Source organism: Vanessa tameamea, chromosome 28, assembly GCF_037043105.1.
Source record: "Vanessa tameamea isolate UH-Manoa-2023 chromosome 28, ilVanTame1 primary haplotype, whole genome shotgun sequence".
In the NCBI taxonomy this organism is placed as follows: Eukaryota; Metazoa; Arthropoda; class Insecta; order Lepidoptera; family Nymphalidae; genus Vanessa; species Vanessa tameamea.
Genome location: NC_087336.1, coordinates 4,301,726 through 4,316,742, shown reverse-complemented (window position 1 = coordinate 4,316,742; position 15,017 = coordinate 4,301,726). Strand labels below are relative to the sequence as shown.

Sequence of the window (15,017 nt, the reverse complement as noted above, 5' to 3'; positions counted from 1 at the left end):
CTGATCGTGATAAATCGTGTACTAGGGTTTATTTATCGGCTTAATGATGAAAAATACTTAATTGAATGTGATTGTGTGAAGGAGACACGAATTCACACGTTTTAATTTTCCATTATGTATTTAATGATAATACACGGAGATCTTAACGATTGCCGAAGGATATTTGCTTTAGCTATTTGCCAAGAACTTAAGTACGTACTTAAATCAATACCATAATGATATAAAGACTAATATATACTTTATTTAATCTTGCAGTTTTTATAATCAATAAATAAGTATAAAATTAAATATAGGTACATAATTTATGTTGGCTTTGAAGAGATATTTTGAAGATTTCATTTACAAAATAAACGTAACGCGTTATTACGTATTTATGTTGGTCTGAAATAAGGCCTTTTGAGACATTCGAAACAATAAAAAAACACGTTAATAGTTAACGCAATAATTGTAACCGCACAATACGCGTATTCGTTTCTAGTTTATGTTACAGCACGTTCCTCGCTTTTGTTTGTAATAACTACGCGCAGCGCTCAGCACAGCAACTCGTGGCTAATTTCTGACCGGCAAAGTTAGATCGTGCGTAATGTTAACGACATAGAAATGACAATTGTCAAATCTGTTGTATACACGATCTTTAAACTAAACCAATTCCAACGGTTCCAAATTCAAACCAAACTCAAAATCAAAATCAATTTACTTTATTCAATATAGGAGCATTACACTTACTTATTGATTGTCAAAGTAAACACTACCACCGGTTCGGAAAAGAAAACACCCTGACCTGAGAAGAACCGGCGAAAGAAACTCAGCGGGTCTTTTTTTTTGTCTATTTTATTATTTGCACAATTGTATATGAATAGAAATAGCCAGGAGGCGTTCGTTTCATTCCCAAAACGGACAACGTCACCTCTTGCATTATAAGTCTCTTCCACCTCAGATTTATTATGACCTATTTTATTTATGAAAACATGATTTAATGAGTATGACAGACCACAAAGGATGAGGCCCTAAACCAACAGAGGCGTGGAGACCCTAATAATTATATTAGGAATTAATTAGAATATTTTAATTTCAATCAGTAATTTATAACTTATTTACTTCTATCGGTAAGTTTTAAAACAGTTATTAGATATTTGTTAACTCGTCGGAATCTCTGTTGTTATCCCTTAAATCCGGCCCTGTATGTAAAATAATGTCGTAACACCGGTATTTATGACACAAAATTAAATTTTAACAAAATGTTACATATCACCTTTATCCTCTAACGTCTCTATTATTCATTTATATAATATCCGTATCCGCTCCCTCGTTGATCCGTAGCAATAATATTCCAATCAAATTGATATAAACAAATCTTATATTAACATATGTAATACCCGAAGTAATCTTTATTTTTTTAATGTTTCTAGAAAATAATATTCATTTATAATAAGAATTGATAACATTAAGTGCTTAAATAATGCTAGCATTCTTGCCACCATTCCACGCGGTCAAGATTTATACAGTAACTGTTTTTAATTCATATTTGTATATATATTTAAGTAATCTTGAATGTTTTTCCGAATCCATAATAAATGACTTAAATTATCCAAGGTTACAACTTATAATATCGCGTGACTTCAAAGCTTCTATATTCGTCTTAAATCCTTTGGTTGTAATAGGCTATAGTTAATAGCTCGTAGTCACTTATGTACTAGGTATATCTTACATAGCCGGCTAGCCTTAGGAGTACATCATTACATCCTTAAATGGTATTTGTCCTTAAAAATAAGGAAGGAGTATCAAGTATCAAAATGTTTAATGTTTTCCTCAAGAGTATAGACGTTACACGTGTTTCGGAATAAATATAAAGGTATTCATATAATATAAGAACATTTCATTTTATTTCATTGTTATGTATTTATATATTCAATAATTTTTTTGGAATTTCAAAACCTTTTGTTAACCGACTTCAAAAAGTAGGAGGTTATCAATTCGTCTGTATATATATATATATATTTTTTTTAAATTAATTTCGTTTTAAACTGCAAGTCACTAATCTACATACATTTGGCGCCAAAATGATGAAACCTTTTTTGAAGGATTTTTTTTCATAGCAAATAGCATACATTAGTTCAGTTAGAACTGGAGTTTATCGATAACAATTTATTTTAATTTTCGATTACAATAAACTTTCACAATTTACACAACTTAAACATTGTTATTTGAAAACTGATAATTTGTTTAATAAATTGTCAATGCAATGAACCGTAAGCATTGTACTTATTGTAATGTTTCGTGTCCGACAACGTTTCTGTCGAATGGTCCTTCTGCATCAATGACAGCATGCTGCTAGTTGTTGTCAATTTGAATCTTAAGATAGTTTTCAGAACGGACTTTTTTCAGACGAGACATTGCAACGTATGAGAAGACGGAGCTTGGCAAATAAAGGCCGACTTTGTCCAAAATTTGTCTTTGGCTCTTGTTAATCGATATGGCAAATACCAACTTGACTGGGAATTGGCGACGCTTCAGAAGGCCTAGCATCTGGTTTCGATCAAAGTTTGCTTTGACTTTTGAATCGAATCCGCAGTTATAGTTAATTTTTTTTTTTTTATTACAACACAAAACAAAGAACAACGTATGTCGTATTAGGTTCAATCGTTTTTTATTTTCTTTATTTTTTCGCTCTCTCATAACAATTTAGTAATTGCAATCAAGAATCCTCTTTATTTTTCTGCACATCTACGGCTGGAGCTGAGACTGAGAGAAAATGAGATCATAACCGACTTTTTATGTGTAGCTTTCGTCCCATAATCACATCTATTACTACAAGGTATAACGGCTGAGATTGGACCAGTTGTTGGAACGCGAGCATCTTAATTTGATTTCAGGCTCAAACCCAGGCAGCCCAATTGAATTTTCATGATGTTAATTTGTTTTTATAATATCTGATATCATGTGTTAGGCGGTGAACAAATATCGTGAGGAAACCTGCATGTGTATCTATTCAATAAAATTCTGCTCAGGGCCGGAACTACCATATGGCTTTTTGGGCTTCAGCCCAGGGCCCCGTGGATTCAAGGGGGCCCGAGCTAAGTCAAGTCAAAGTGATAAATAGACGATAATGCGAAAGAATCCATAACGTTATTAAATTAAACAGATCGTGTGGTTTGCAGCCCTGCAAGTCCTGCAATTAATCAAATCCATTCAATTAATTTAATTCAAGTCTACGTTCAGATATGTCTTAGGTGGGCCTCTAAGTACTGTTGGCCCAGGGCCTCCTAAACTGGGGTACATGTCAGTCGCCTCCTCGTGGCGTACCCTGGGCAACGGGGCCGGCTTGAGCTTGCTCGTCGGCCACGGCTAAGACTGACGCGGAGGGATGCCGCGGGGTCGCTCCTGGTACTTCTCCGACCAGCGGAGTGGACTATGTGAGCGGCCTCGTTGGCAAGAAGGGGGGGGCTCGTTATGAGCGTCGGAGGTGTGGTAGTGCACCGGTGGTCAGCGGCGGAGCCAGTCATCCTATCCGCCGCAGGGCGTCAGCCCTTGGCGCCCGGCCTCCAGTGGCGGACTCGGGGGAGTCCGTCACGTTAACGGGACGGAGGCAGCGGAGGAAGGCGCGCCTTCGGGCGCGCATTCATGTATTTGGCCGCCTTACGGTGGCCGCCGCAGGCGGGGCCGCGGTGGTAAGCCATTGCGTTCCCGTAGCCCCACCATTATGCGGCGCGGTGGAAACCCGAGGAGGTTTTAGTGGGTAGGACAGGGCATTGAGCGTGCCCTGGCACGGGGCACTAGGCCCCGGTTGAGTCCCACATAACCGTCCCGGCCCCCCGGCCGGGCGGTATGCGTAAATGCATTTCCTCCTCGTTAAACTAAAAAAAAAAAAAAAAAGGGCCTCCTAAACTTACGGTCCGGCCCTGATTCTGCTGCATGTGTATTCAATCCAAATTGGAGGAGCAGTAGTGGGACTCATACACCTGACCCTATCTCCTAATACGCGTTGCCTATTTTGTACAGTATGCCATATTCGTTTAAGTTTACAGTCACTTTTCCAGCCCTTTTGGTCATAGATTATCCTACTAATAAAAATGTGAAAGTTTTTATGCTTGATAAATAGAAAGTAGCTTTTTTATAGCAACATACTAAACAAATAATGACGATATAAATTTCACGCATAACGTTATGTGGCAAAAGGAGGGTCTCACCATGTAATATCATTTAAGTTTGTTACTCAATCAAATCAAAACGCATAGATTTGGATGAAACTTAAAATAAGTGTAGCTTAAATGCTAGCTTAACGCATTCGCTTCTTAAAACCTACTATCTTAAACCAAATACACCCCCCCCCGCACATCAACATAAATATTATGATTAAAAAATATTTCAATATAAATAAGGCCCATTACACATTACAGGATATTATAGATGATAAAAGGGAGCTTGTAAATTTAATTCGAGATATATTTTATTATAACGACAGTTATTTTAAATTGGTGATAAAAAGTTATTAAAATTACTAGAATAGAATCTATCGAATCGCAGCAGTGGCCTCTTTACATTAAATGTCATCTTCTAGCATAACGCAAAAGTTTTATATGTATGTCTTAAATAAACAAGCTTTCAACTTGAAGAGTTTTAAATTGGATTTGTAATTTTAAAGAAGCGTGTTCTATAATACACGCTGTCATATTTAAAACACAGATAAATGTATTAAATTGTCGCAATACGTTTTTTTTTTAATCGTGTTGGCGTGGAAATTTCTACATAACATTTATAGATAAAAAGGCAAAACACAAAGTTAAGAAATGGTTTTAGATGTAATTAACTAAATGTGAATTATTAAAAAAAATAGGTTATTTTAAAATTAATATTATCATAGGCTAAATATTCATAAATGACAGGTATTTTATGAAATAATGTAACTGACAATAAAATTATTTTAAATATATCAAAACTCTTTTCCAAGCTGTCAAAATTTTTGGAGATGATATAATCTGTCAAAACTTTCATAACTTTTGTGCTACTTTTTTTATAACGACCATTTTATAATGTCCTATTGGTAAGTACAAATTTACATAACTATTTATTGTTTATATGAAATGAAAGTTTTATAGAGAGATTACGTCTATCCGTTTACCTATTGCGTGAATATTCAAATGCTTACGATTCAAGACTCGCTCTGGCATGTTTTAAATTATATTCATAGAACATTTAGGTACAACTAAAGATGAACCTTATTTTTTATTATAGCAAATAAACACTCCAGGTTATTGCTATATAATTTTTGCAGGCGTTTGCAGATTATATCGTTCGTGACTGAACGTATGGAATATGAACAAAACTTTGTGCCTCTGATTTTGAAGATCTCCTAGCAAAAAAAAATATAGTTACATTGAAAACTAAACAAATATTTACTGTTTAAATCGAATTTATTATTTAGGTCATACTAATGACACTTCCTTTAACATCTACTTGAAATAAATGATTCTGTAACGCACTATAGCTGTAAAAATATGTTCACTTGTCTGTTCTTTCAAGGTCAAACCACTGAATCGAATTAAATTAAATTTCGTATACCATAAAAAATCTGCATTTCATGTAAATGTTACTGTAAAAGCTCGAACTACGTAAATCTTAAGATTTAAGAGTAAGTCTTAGGATTTACCAATGAGTTGGTGAAAGTGAGTATTTCTGAAAATGCGACAATTTTTCAGATTTTTATCATTCGAATTCAGTATATGCTAGGTTTTACTGCTGTCAGCTGGTAGATGTTGGTTTTAGGAATAGGACAATGAGTAATTCATAATCATTTATTTCAATTAACTATTAGTCAAAACGTTAGGCACATTTTATTATATAAGTTTCAAACGATAGTTATTAAATAATTAAACCTAACTTCAATTATTTTAATTTCGGATATTATTTTATAAAACATTATGACATGATTTTTTCAACATTAACCGTGCCTCTAATGTAAATCCTAAGATTAACCAAGTGAATGGTGGTAAAAGTTCGATTCGCAAACCTTTTTGGACACTTACCATTAAGAATAGGTAAATCTTAGGTTTTACTCGAAAATCTTAGGATTTACCGTAGTTGGAGTACAGTAACATATATAAAAGATTATTAATAAATGTTGTTTCGTCTAGTTGTTCGCAGTGCAATTTTACAGCTCAGTTCGAGAGCGCGTTGGTAATGCACCGTCAGCTGCATCACGAACAGCCGACGGATTGGGATTTCAAGCCTGGCATATCTAATGTTAGTATAGACACTAGTAAGATTATTGCAGTGTATTATTGAAATGCCTTTACTTAACTTAATATTCAAAGTATCTTAAAAGGTAAAGCATTCGTAAAACACTCTACGACTCGGATTGCATATTCTACCGTCAAATAGCAATACTTAGAAGTATTGTGTTCTGGTTTGATGGATGAGTGAGCCAGTGTAACTGCAGGCATCTTAGTTTTCAAGATTGTTGACGCGTGAAAATGCGAGCCATGCTTGACATTTCATGCAGTTTCAATGTCTATGCGTGGCACTGACCACTTGTCGGTGGCCCAATTATCACCATATCATCAAAACAACCATCCATTTTAAAAGAAAAATAAACGTGATAGATGTCGTCAGCAATAATTTTTCAGGTATTTAATATCATCGATCTAATGAATACTTCTATAAATCTATAATTGGACATATTTAAGTTGAAGCCAATAAAGCTTCAACTTAAATAATTAAAAAAAAAACTTAAAATACGTCAGTTAAAATAAATCAATGACAATCGCAAGTCTCACAATTGAATGTTGCGTGATTATAAGCTTAATGCTGGCTCCACACGATCGTCCAACTTTCCAACGTGACTCCAATCTGTCCCAACTCATGGTCAATCACTATCTGGACATTAATGTGGAGGGTTTGTTCGAATGACACACACGGACAACCCCTTTACACTCCATTGATTTGACTAGAATTTACCGCCATTGGGTCGTGTCCAACATCGTCAAACATTCACGAACTACCTTTCTACTCGTGGACCAACAGCTGGACTGTTGGACAAACGTGGAGGAGGCATAATAGATAAATATAATATTCGAACATAAAACAAATTTAAAGCACCTTCCTAATTCGTAACTCTCGTATAAGCGGAAGACGATGGTAGTTTTCTTATTTTAATAGTTTCAGACAAAGTCGAATACTGTGCCTCGTGCTGCATGTTTGGAGAAATCTTTGCCAACGAGTCCAGAAAAACAAGGATTGAAATGTTAGTTTTTTTTTAAATTATATATTACGGACGGGAAAATGTGTCACCTAATGGAAGGAGTCACATCCGCTCATAGACAATGGCGCTGTAAGAAATATTAAGCATTCCTTACAACGCCAATGCACCATTAGCGTTGGGAATACCTACCTTGGTGATAAAATCTTATATCCCTACCAGCTGAACCTGCAGCTTTAGCCGCGCGAAATTTATAAAACACAAACTTACAAGCCTTTTTACCCCCTTAGGGGAGTTTCGTAACATCTGTTCTTAGCGAATGTCTACACCCTACAAGGAACCTCCCTGCCAATTTCAAGTTTGTAGGTCTTATAGTTTTTGAGATCTCGTGATTAATCATTGAGTGGGTATTTCGCTGTTATATACACAAATGTGCCGTAATTTAAGGAGAACGTTTGAGGGTATTCCACAACGCTGCTCCAATGCGGGTTGATGATACACACGTGGCAGAATTTTATTAAAACTGACACATGCAGGTTTCCTCACGATGTTTCCACAAGATGAATTATAAACACAAATTAAGCACGTGAAAATTCAATGGTCCTGACCTATGATTTCTAGTGTCAGTTTCTAGTTGATTAATCTCGGTTGAATCTACATTCCGAACCGTTGCTAGCTTCACTCTACTATCGAAATTTATATTTGCTTAACATGGCTTGAATAACTAAATAATATTTTGATTGTGCCACAGTAGGAGGACGAACGTCATCCGCGACCCGTTTGTTCGAGAAGCTGCGTGCGCGCATCTGTCGCAGTAAGACATTGTTTGCGCATCCCGAAGAGGGCGATCGCCACAACTTTGTCGGTGATATAAGTTTGACGAAGTGTTTGGTTAGTATGTATTAAAATTCCGTGCCTTGTACTATTTTCTATATTATACATAGAATAATATATTTAAACCTAACAATATTAAGATAAGAAAAGTTATACTATATATCCTACTAGTTGTCGCTCACGGCTTTGCTCACGTTTCTGGGGTTGGTCGTCAGATATCAAAAAGTAAGTAAGTTTCTTATGGTTTAGCTTGTTTCGTAGCAATTTTCATCAAATTCGCTTCAGTGGTTTGGTCGTCAAAATTAAAAAGTTACTGTCGAATTTATAATATTAGTAAAGATGAGGACGGAATGTCGGTAAATCTTGGTAAAGTACGACACAACTTAGATGTAGCATCAGCAAATTTCTTAAAATCAAGTGACTTGGAGATCATCAATCTTTATTTATTTGCTATGCGAAAATGATCTTTAAGCGAACGTAATAATTTGTAATGTCATATAACCAAATACATTACCCAAATTGACGATTTATTGTATTTTTACAATACAAGTTAGTGAATTTAGTGAATTCAATAGTTACCTGCTCATAACCTTACTGTAGCGAGCAACAAATAAATATGTACCTAAGTATCTATTATACATTTTTTTGGTCATTGTTATGACTTAACCGATTTTGATGAGACAATTACTTTTTGCAATACTCTTTAGAATAATCTGTTTGATTGTAAAACATATGAATGGGTAAATTAATCGTCGTTTCCGTTTAAGTCATTTGCGAATCGTCATATTAATATACAATTAAAAAGGGTTATTTTGAATTGAAATAAAAGAATGATGCTTCGATTTCATCTGTTTGATTTTATCAAACAAATGAACATCCTGTATATTTACTGCACCACGTTGCTCCGATGCGGGTTGTTGGATACCTTGCAGATTCTCACATGACACATGTAGGTTTACTTACGATGTTTTACTTCATCGGGCGTGAGATAAATGACAAACACCAATTAAACACATGAAGATACAGGTGACGCTTGCCAAGGTTTGAACTTAGATTCGGTTAAGATTCACGCTCAGCCCCTGGGCCTATGTTACGGATATTTACGGGAAGTTATTTTTTTATAAATCTTTGTTGACTGAGTGTTTAGGTACACACTCATACCTCTCTTTCTTTTGTCATTGATTTGACGCTCGAAAGAGGAAGACAGCAATGTTCAACTATTCATTAAAACATTTATAGATTAAGCCGATTTTACTACAAATTGTCTACAATTGGGTACATTAAAGTAATTATTGTATATTTAGAAAAAGTCCCTTTTGTTCATCGACTAGCAAATGGTATTAATTTAATTGACAGAGCAGCTGGTGCAATGAATGCGGGTCGATACTGTATTGTATTACAATATTTACAAAGATGGCGCCCAAAAGTCATTGATCGAATCCAATGAAAAAATAACAAAACATTAAAAAAATACGACGAAATAAAATATAAATCCACATGTAATATTGTAAATGTGAAAGTGATTACCTACGTTTAATTTTAACCAATAATCAGGAATTTTTGGATAGATTTTGGATACATTGATTGCCAGGAGTTCAATAAAGGACATAGGGTACTAACAACTGTCCTCCTCTCACCATATGCGAGATAAGCCGCAGATGAAAACTAGAATTGGGTAGCGCTTGTATTTAAAAGGGTATATCGGCGCACTTAGCGTCCGTTAGAGGCAAGTCCCACATACTCTTGTCACTTCGTGTGGAACTCTTCTACGAGTTTCCCTCGTAGAAGAGTTCCTCCAACGATATCAAAAAAAGGACATCCCGCACTATATAATATACAGTTTTAGCATCGGAAGTGGATTTTTAAATAAAAAAATACAAAACCAACAAAAAATATAAGTACTGTAAACATTGATAATTAAACAACGTAAGGAAAAAATGGCTTACGTAACCTTAATAACGAAAATCGCTGATTATGACGAGCCATTCCCTTGCTACTTCGAAGTACCCGCATTTTATAGCCGATCGCAGGGTGGCTGGTAATTATTTATGGAGACTCCTTACAATAGGTTATTCAATATTTTTATTAATTCACCGAGTTTGAAGTGTCACAATCAAAATTTCACGATTTGAATATCTGATTGTCTTGTGAAATATATTTATTAAGGACGACGGTTTCTAAGTTTTTATACTGGGACAGATGGTTTGGCTCAACGAAATCTATACTAATATAATAAATGAGAATTTAACTCTGTTTGTCTGTTGATGAATTTGATGAGATTTTGTTTGAAGTAAGCTTGAGCCGCAAGGAAAAAATTAGGCTACTTTAATATGTCTAACACCGGACGACGACTCCTAGAACGCGAGCGAAGCGATAGGCGACAACTAGTATTACGTTTTAATGATACGCCTCCTTTATTAAAAATAAAACTTACACAATACAAGTTTATAAGTATGCAATTGATAAGCAAGTTATTGTCAGTTTGAGAACAAATTTGAGATGGTGATTTTTCCATTCAACGCCTTGAATAACAATGATGCTCCTAATTTATAGACTTAGATAGATATCATTCAAAATATTAACACAAGTGTATACTCGAGTTTGTCTAATCACTTTACCATGAAAAATAAATGTATAATTTTATTCAAGTAGGTCTTGTGAGCACTTTTGGCAATGTACATGATTAGATTAAGATTTAAAGCTTTAGATTCGGAGAGAACTGGCTAGAAATCAGGTTATATGTTTAAAGATACCAATATATAAATAATCTTTGCAGGATTTACCCGGACAAAGCGAATGTACATCGAAAGCTATGAAAGATCTGGGATCAAGTGTGAGTGTGGTGATCGAGCCACTTAGAGAGCATAATGAGATTTTTGCTTGTCACTTGTGCTCTTTTGATGCTGATCGGTGGGTACACTAATAGCTGATATAGTCGAATGCAAAACATCTTATTGTATATCATCATCCTCCTGCCCTTATCCCTATTTACTTGGGGTCGGCCTTCCCTATCTGACGTCATCTCACAAGTAACATTATTTCCAGTCATATCATCTTTCAGACAATCCATCCCTCTTTTCATTGGTCGTCCCCTTCCTCCATATCCATCCACGTTCATGCTCAAGACCTTCCTCGCAATATGTTATTGTATATTTCTATTCTTAATAAATGACCGTGATTTTTTTTTTTTTATTTATCCGTGGTTAATCATGGATACCAATTTTGCATTTAACAATACAAGTTTTGGTTTTTAATTAACAGGAAAAACGTAATTTGAAACAAAATTGCTTGCATTTTTAGTTAATGGTATATACAAGAATATGCATTTAAAGTTAGGGTTTTTTATGTTATATAGGTAGGTGGACAAGCACATGGGCTACCTGGTGGTAAGAGGTCACCACTGCCCACCCATAGACAATGACGCTGTAAGATACAATTATCATTCCTTACATCGCTATCGCATCGTCCCTTGCGGCTGTAGTTACACTGGCTCACTCACCCTTCAAACCGGAATACAACAATACTGAGTATTGCTGTTTTGCGGTAGAATATATGATGAGTGGGTGGTACCTTACCAGATGGGTTTGCACAAAGCCCTACCACCAACTAATGGGTGTCGATAAGACTACTTATGTATTAATTGTATAATAAAATCTTTATGAAGTGAAAACAAAGTCATTGTAGTTTTTTTTTCTATAAACATGTCACGGAAATGATGATCTCTCTTAGATTTGGTTGCTAATTAACGTAAAGATTGCCCGTTTAACTATAAAGTAAATTAATCTTTATCTGACCATGGGGTCGTTCTCACTTCCACAAAAATTCAGAATTGCGAAATCCGAAATTTTCGGAATTGAAAACTACAAATAATGTTGAAATACTTAGTTTCGGGTCTTAAATAAAAAATAAAAATAGCAGTCGCATATGATCTCATATTGGTATACGCAAAATTAATAATATATACATATATTATAGCAATATCCTCTCTGAAAATATGTTGGTAGCATCTGACCAACTACAGCACCGCGTTGTGAGGGCTCATTGGTCAATTCAAATAACGCGCTTCCCTGGCATATGCTACACACTTCCGTCCCCATTCACGAAATGCATCCCGAGATTGTAGGAAAGAAAATGTAAAGTTACATAATATAAATGTGGAAATAAAAAGCAATCGGTGCAAAAACGTCTAGGCAGATATGGATTAACAATATTTATATATTTTCTCTTAGAATACTCCATGTTTATAATAATATAGTATCAATTATTTTAAAACAAAATTTGTTACAGGATAACAGTGCTAGACCGGCATCTCTTGAACGATCATAAAATTGGCCTGGATAATCTTCTTAAACTAGTTATGGATAAAACGAAAGTGGGTCTCACAGAAGAGAATACGGCACAAACTTACGGTATAAGACAATCATATTACAAAGCGCCAGACGAAATAATCGAAGATGGAGAATTTGTGATAGAAACTGTTTCACCTAAAATAAAAATTTTGAAACATACTGCAAGCAATACAGACTTGATTTGGACTGATATATCTGCCATTAAAAGAAATAATAGAGACGCTAAGAAAGATACCGAAAGTATAATTGATACACCCGTTGAAGAGTGCGATAAAGATGTACTGTTCGCGAAAATGGAGACACTTAACGATTATATGTCCAAATTTGTCGATTCATCGAACAATTTAAAAAAAGTTCTAACGAAAGAACTCGATCACAAAAATTCAGGAAGTAAATCCAATGATAAACCCTATTTCAATTTAGGTTTGGGAGAGTGAGTTCAAATTTTAATGTAATTTGTTTGCCTCTCAATGTTTGGACATTTTTAAAGATGATGTGATGAATTTGATTGCGGTCAATCTCAATTGAGACCAAGAAAGGCGCACTCTATTCTCGTACTCTTTTAATCCGATCTGATGGCAAATGCAATACGTCGGGAGAGTTAATAGCTTTACGCGTTTGCACAAAATTCCATCTTCCAAATTCCGGGCTGTTACTGAGAGTTGAAATATTGCTTGATTAACGCTTTTTGATGGCTTTTATCCGTTGCTTTGTCTTCTTGTAGATTTCTAGTTATTTATTCGAAATTAAATTCAACGCAAAATTCTAACATTTATTATGAATTGACACTGACTATCGATCATATTTTATTGTAAATTCTTCGCCACTGTATAAGGAGCCCTTTATGATAGCGGTATTTTCAGATTTGTAATAAAGCCCAATAGCGGTACCGGCAACACTCGTCCTTAATGCACCAATTTAAGATTCGATTTTGAGTATTCGCCTGCAATCAAGTCAATTGTTTTTCACTATGATGCACGATTCTTCGCAGTCACTTAAATAATACTAATTTAAACTGTTACAACACACGAGAAACGTCCCGATCAGGGACCGCCCTAAGATTTCTTTTTTGGTTACTTTAGTTTACGTAATATGTTTCAATGAAATTTTGTTTATGAGATATTACGAGTCCAAGCACTGTTATAGTTCATGTTGTGTTCACTAGTACCTACAGGTTCTCACTGTCTTTCAAAACTTATATTTTTAAATTACATGTCGTTTATTAAATAAATTACGTCAGTTTGTCGATTTTGTCCATTATAATAAATTAAATCTTTTAACGAATTTTTGTTTATAGTCAAGATTCGCCAAGGGATTGGGAACGAGCTCATAGCGAAAAACTAGAGAGGACCCGAAATAAATGTGACGGAAATCGGTACGTGATCTTATATATTAATAGCGTGAGTCGACTTTTGTCCCAGTGATTATGGGACGATAGCTGCATATTAAAAATTGGTTATGGTCTCGTATTGAAGAGCTTCAGCCGTAGACGTGCAGAAAATTAAAGAGGATTCTTGATTGCAGTTTACTAAATTGTTACGATTTCACAAATAATTAATTTTACAGTGCGAAAAAAGTTATTGGCCGGCTAGAGAGCGTACCGCTCTCGTACGGCTGTATAAGAAAAAAAAAATTAAAAACGTGAACCAAATTAAAGTAAATTGTTTTCGACAAACTCTAATCCTAACTGAACTAATGTCCATACTATTTGACATTAACAATTTCATTAGAAAAGAGGTTCCATTATTTCGGCGCAAAATGTAGTCGAGTGACATGCAGTTTACCATGAAATCAAAACAAAAGATGTCATAGGTTCCGGAATTTCTAAGAAATCTTTCGAATAAACGCGAAATTTCGAGGGAGACGTAGTTCTAACTGAACTAATGTATACTATTTGTTATAAAAAAAACATTTAAAAGAGGTTTCATCATTTTGACGTGGATCTACTAGTTGTTATACTAATTACACAGGGATCGAGTTTAACGGATGTTTAATTTATTAATTTTTGTTTCAGAGATGGGAAAATGAAATTGTCTTCGGAGAGTTTTTACTTTTGACGTTAACATGTATTAAGTGTTTTATAAATAAATATATCGATACTATAATTATACTGTTTGATTAATAAGTTAATCTTCAAGGTGGGAGGGGTTCTAATGGTGCTAATGCACGTCTGGGTAGGTTCACATCTCTCGCATATTCTACCTCAATACAACAATATTTAATGTCGTTTTCTGGTTTAAAGAGTATTATAGCATTTCCACATTATTCGATCCGATATCGGAGTAATATGTATGAACTGTATCTGTCTTTCATATTGTCCGATCCGACGGGTATCGGAGCCGATTCCGATGTGTTGGCGGCTCCATCGGATGCTCATGAGCCGTCGGACGATATTGATTTTAAGTGTGCTATACGTGCATTTCAATTGTCTCTTTGTGCGCAGAACCCTATGCGCGGCGGCCATTTTGCATTTGTGTTTCAGGTGCATTTTGTAGCTTGCTAAAAAGAGTAAAAAATAGGGAGCATTTTTTGAATATCTAGCTTTTACAATGGGATATAATATCCAATACTTTCTTTGAACAGATCTTTTTTTGCGTCTCAAATATTTGATTAAATAATAGGTACAGTAAATAGTTTTC

The 15,017-nt window shown here is 35.0% G+C and overlaps 1 protein-coding gene across 2 annotated transcripts; it reads left to right on the top strand.

Moving 5' to 3' along the window:
• The first annotated feature begins 4,977 nt into the window (after positions 1-4,977).
• On the top strand, positions 4,978-14,477 carry LOC113391801 (uncharacterized). 2 transcript variants are annotated; one of them, XM_026627884.2, is made up of 8 exons: positions 4,978-5,041; positions 6,132-6,240; positions 7,162-7,240; positions 7,947-8,086; positions 10,806-10,939; positions 12,317-12,811; positions 13,676-13,753; positions 14,393-14,477. In XM_026627884.2, the coding sequence occupies exons 1-8, from the start codon at positions 5,031-5,033 to the stop codon at positions 14,433-14,435; spliced, it is 1,089 nt and encodes a 362-aa protein (XP_026483669.2). In that variant the 5' UTR covers positions 4,978-5,030; the 3' UTR covers positions 14,436-14,477. The 2 variants fall into 2 exon arrangements, with proteins under 2 accessions (XP_026483669.2, XP_064075562.1); XM_064219492.1 differs by having other exon boundaries at positions 7,156-7,240.
• The last annotated feature ends 540 nt before the right edge of the window (positions 14,478-15,017 follow it).

Coding starts and splice junctions, on each gene's coding strand:
- LOC113391801 (XM_064219492.1), top strand. Junction 7,241..7,946: donor AGAAAAACAAGGATTGAAAT/GTTAGTTTTTTT, acceptor ATTGTGCCACAG/TAGGAGGACGAACGTCATCC. Junction 13,754..14,392: donor AATAAATGTGACGGAAATCG/GTACGTGATCTT, acceptor TTTTTGTTTCAG/AGATGGGAAAATGAAATTGT.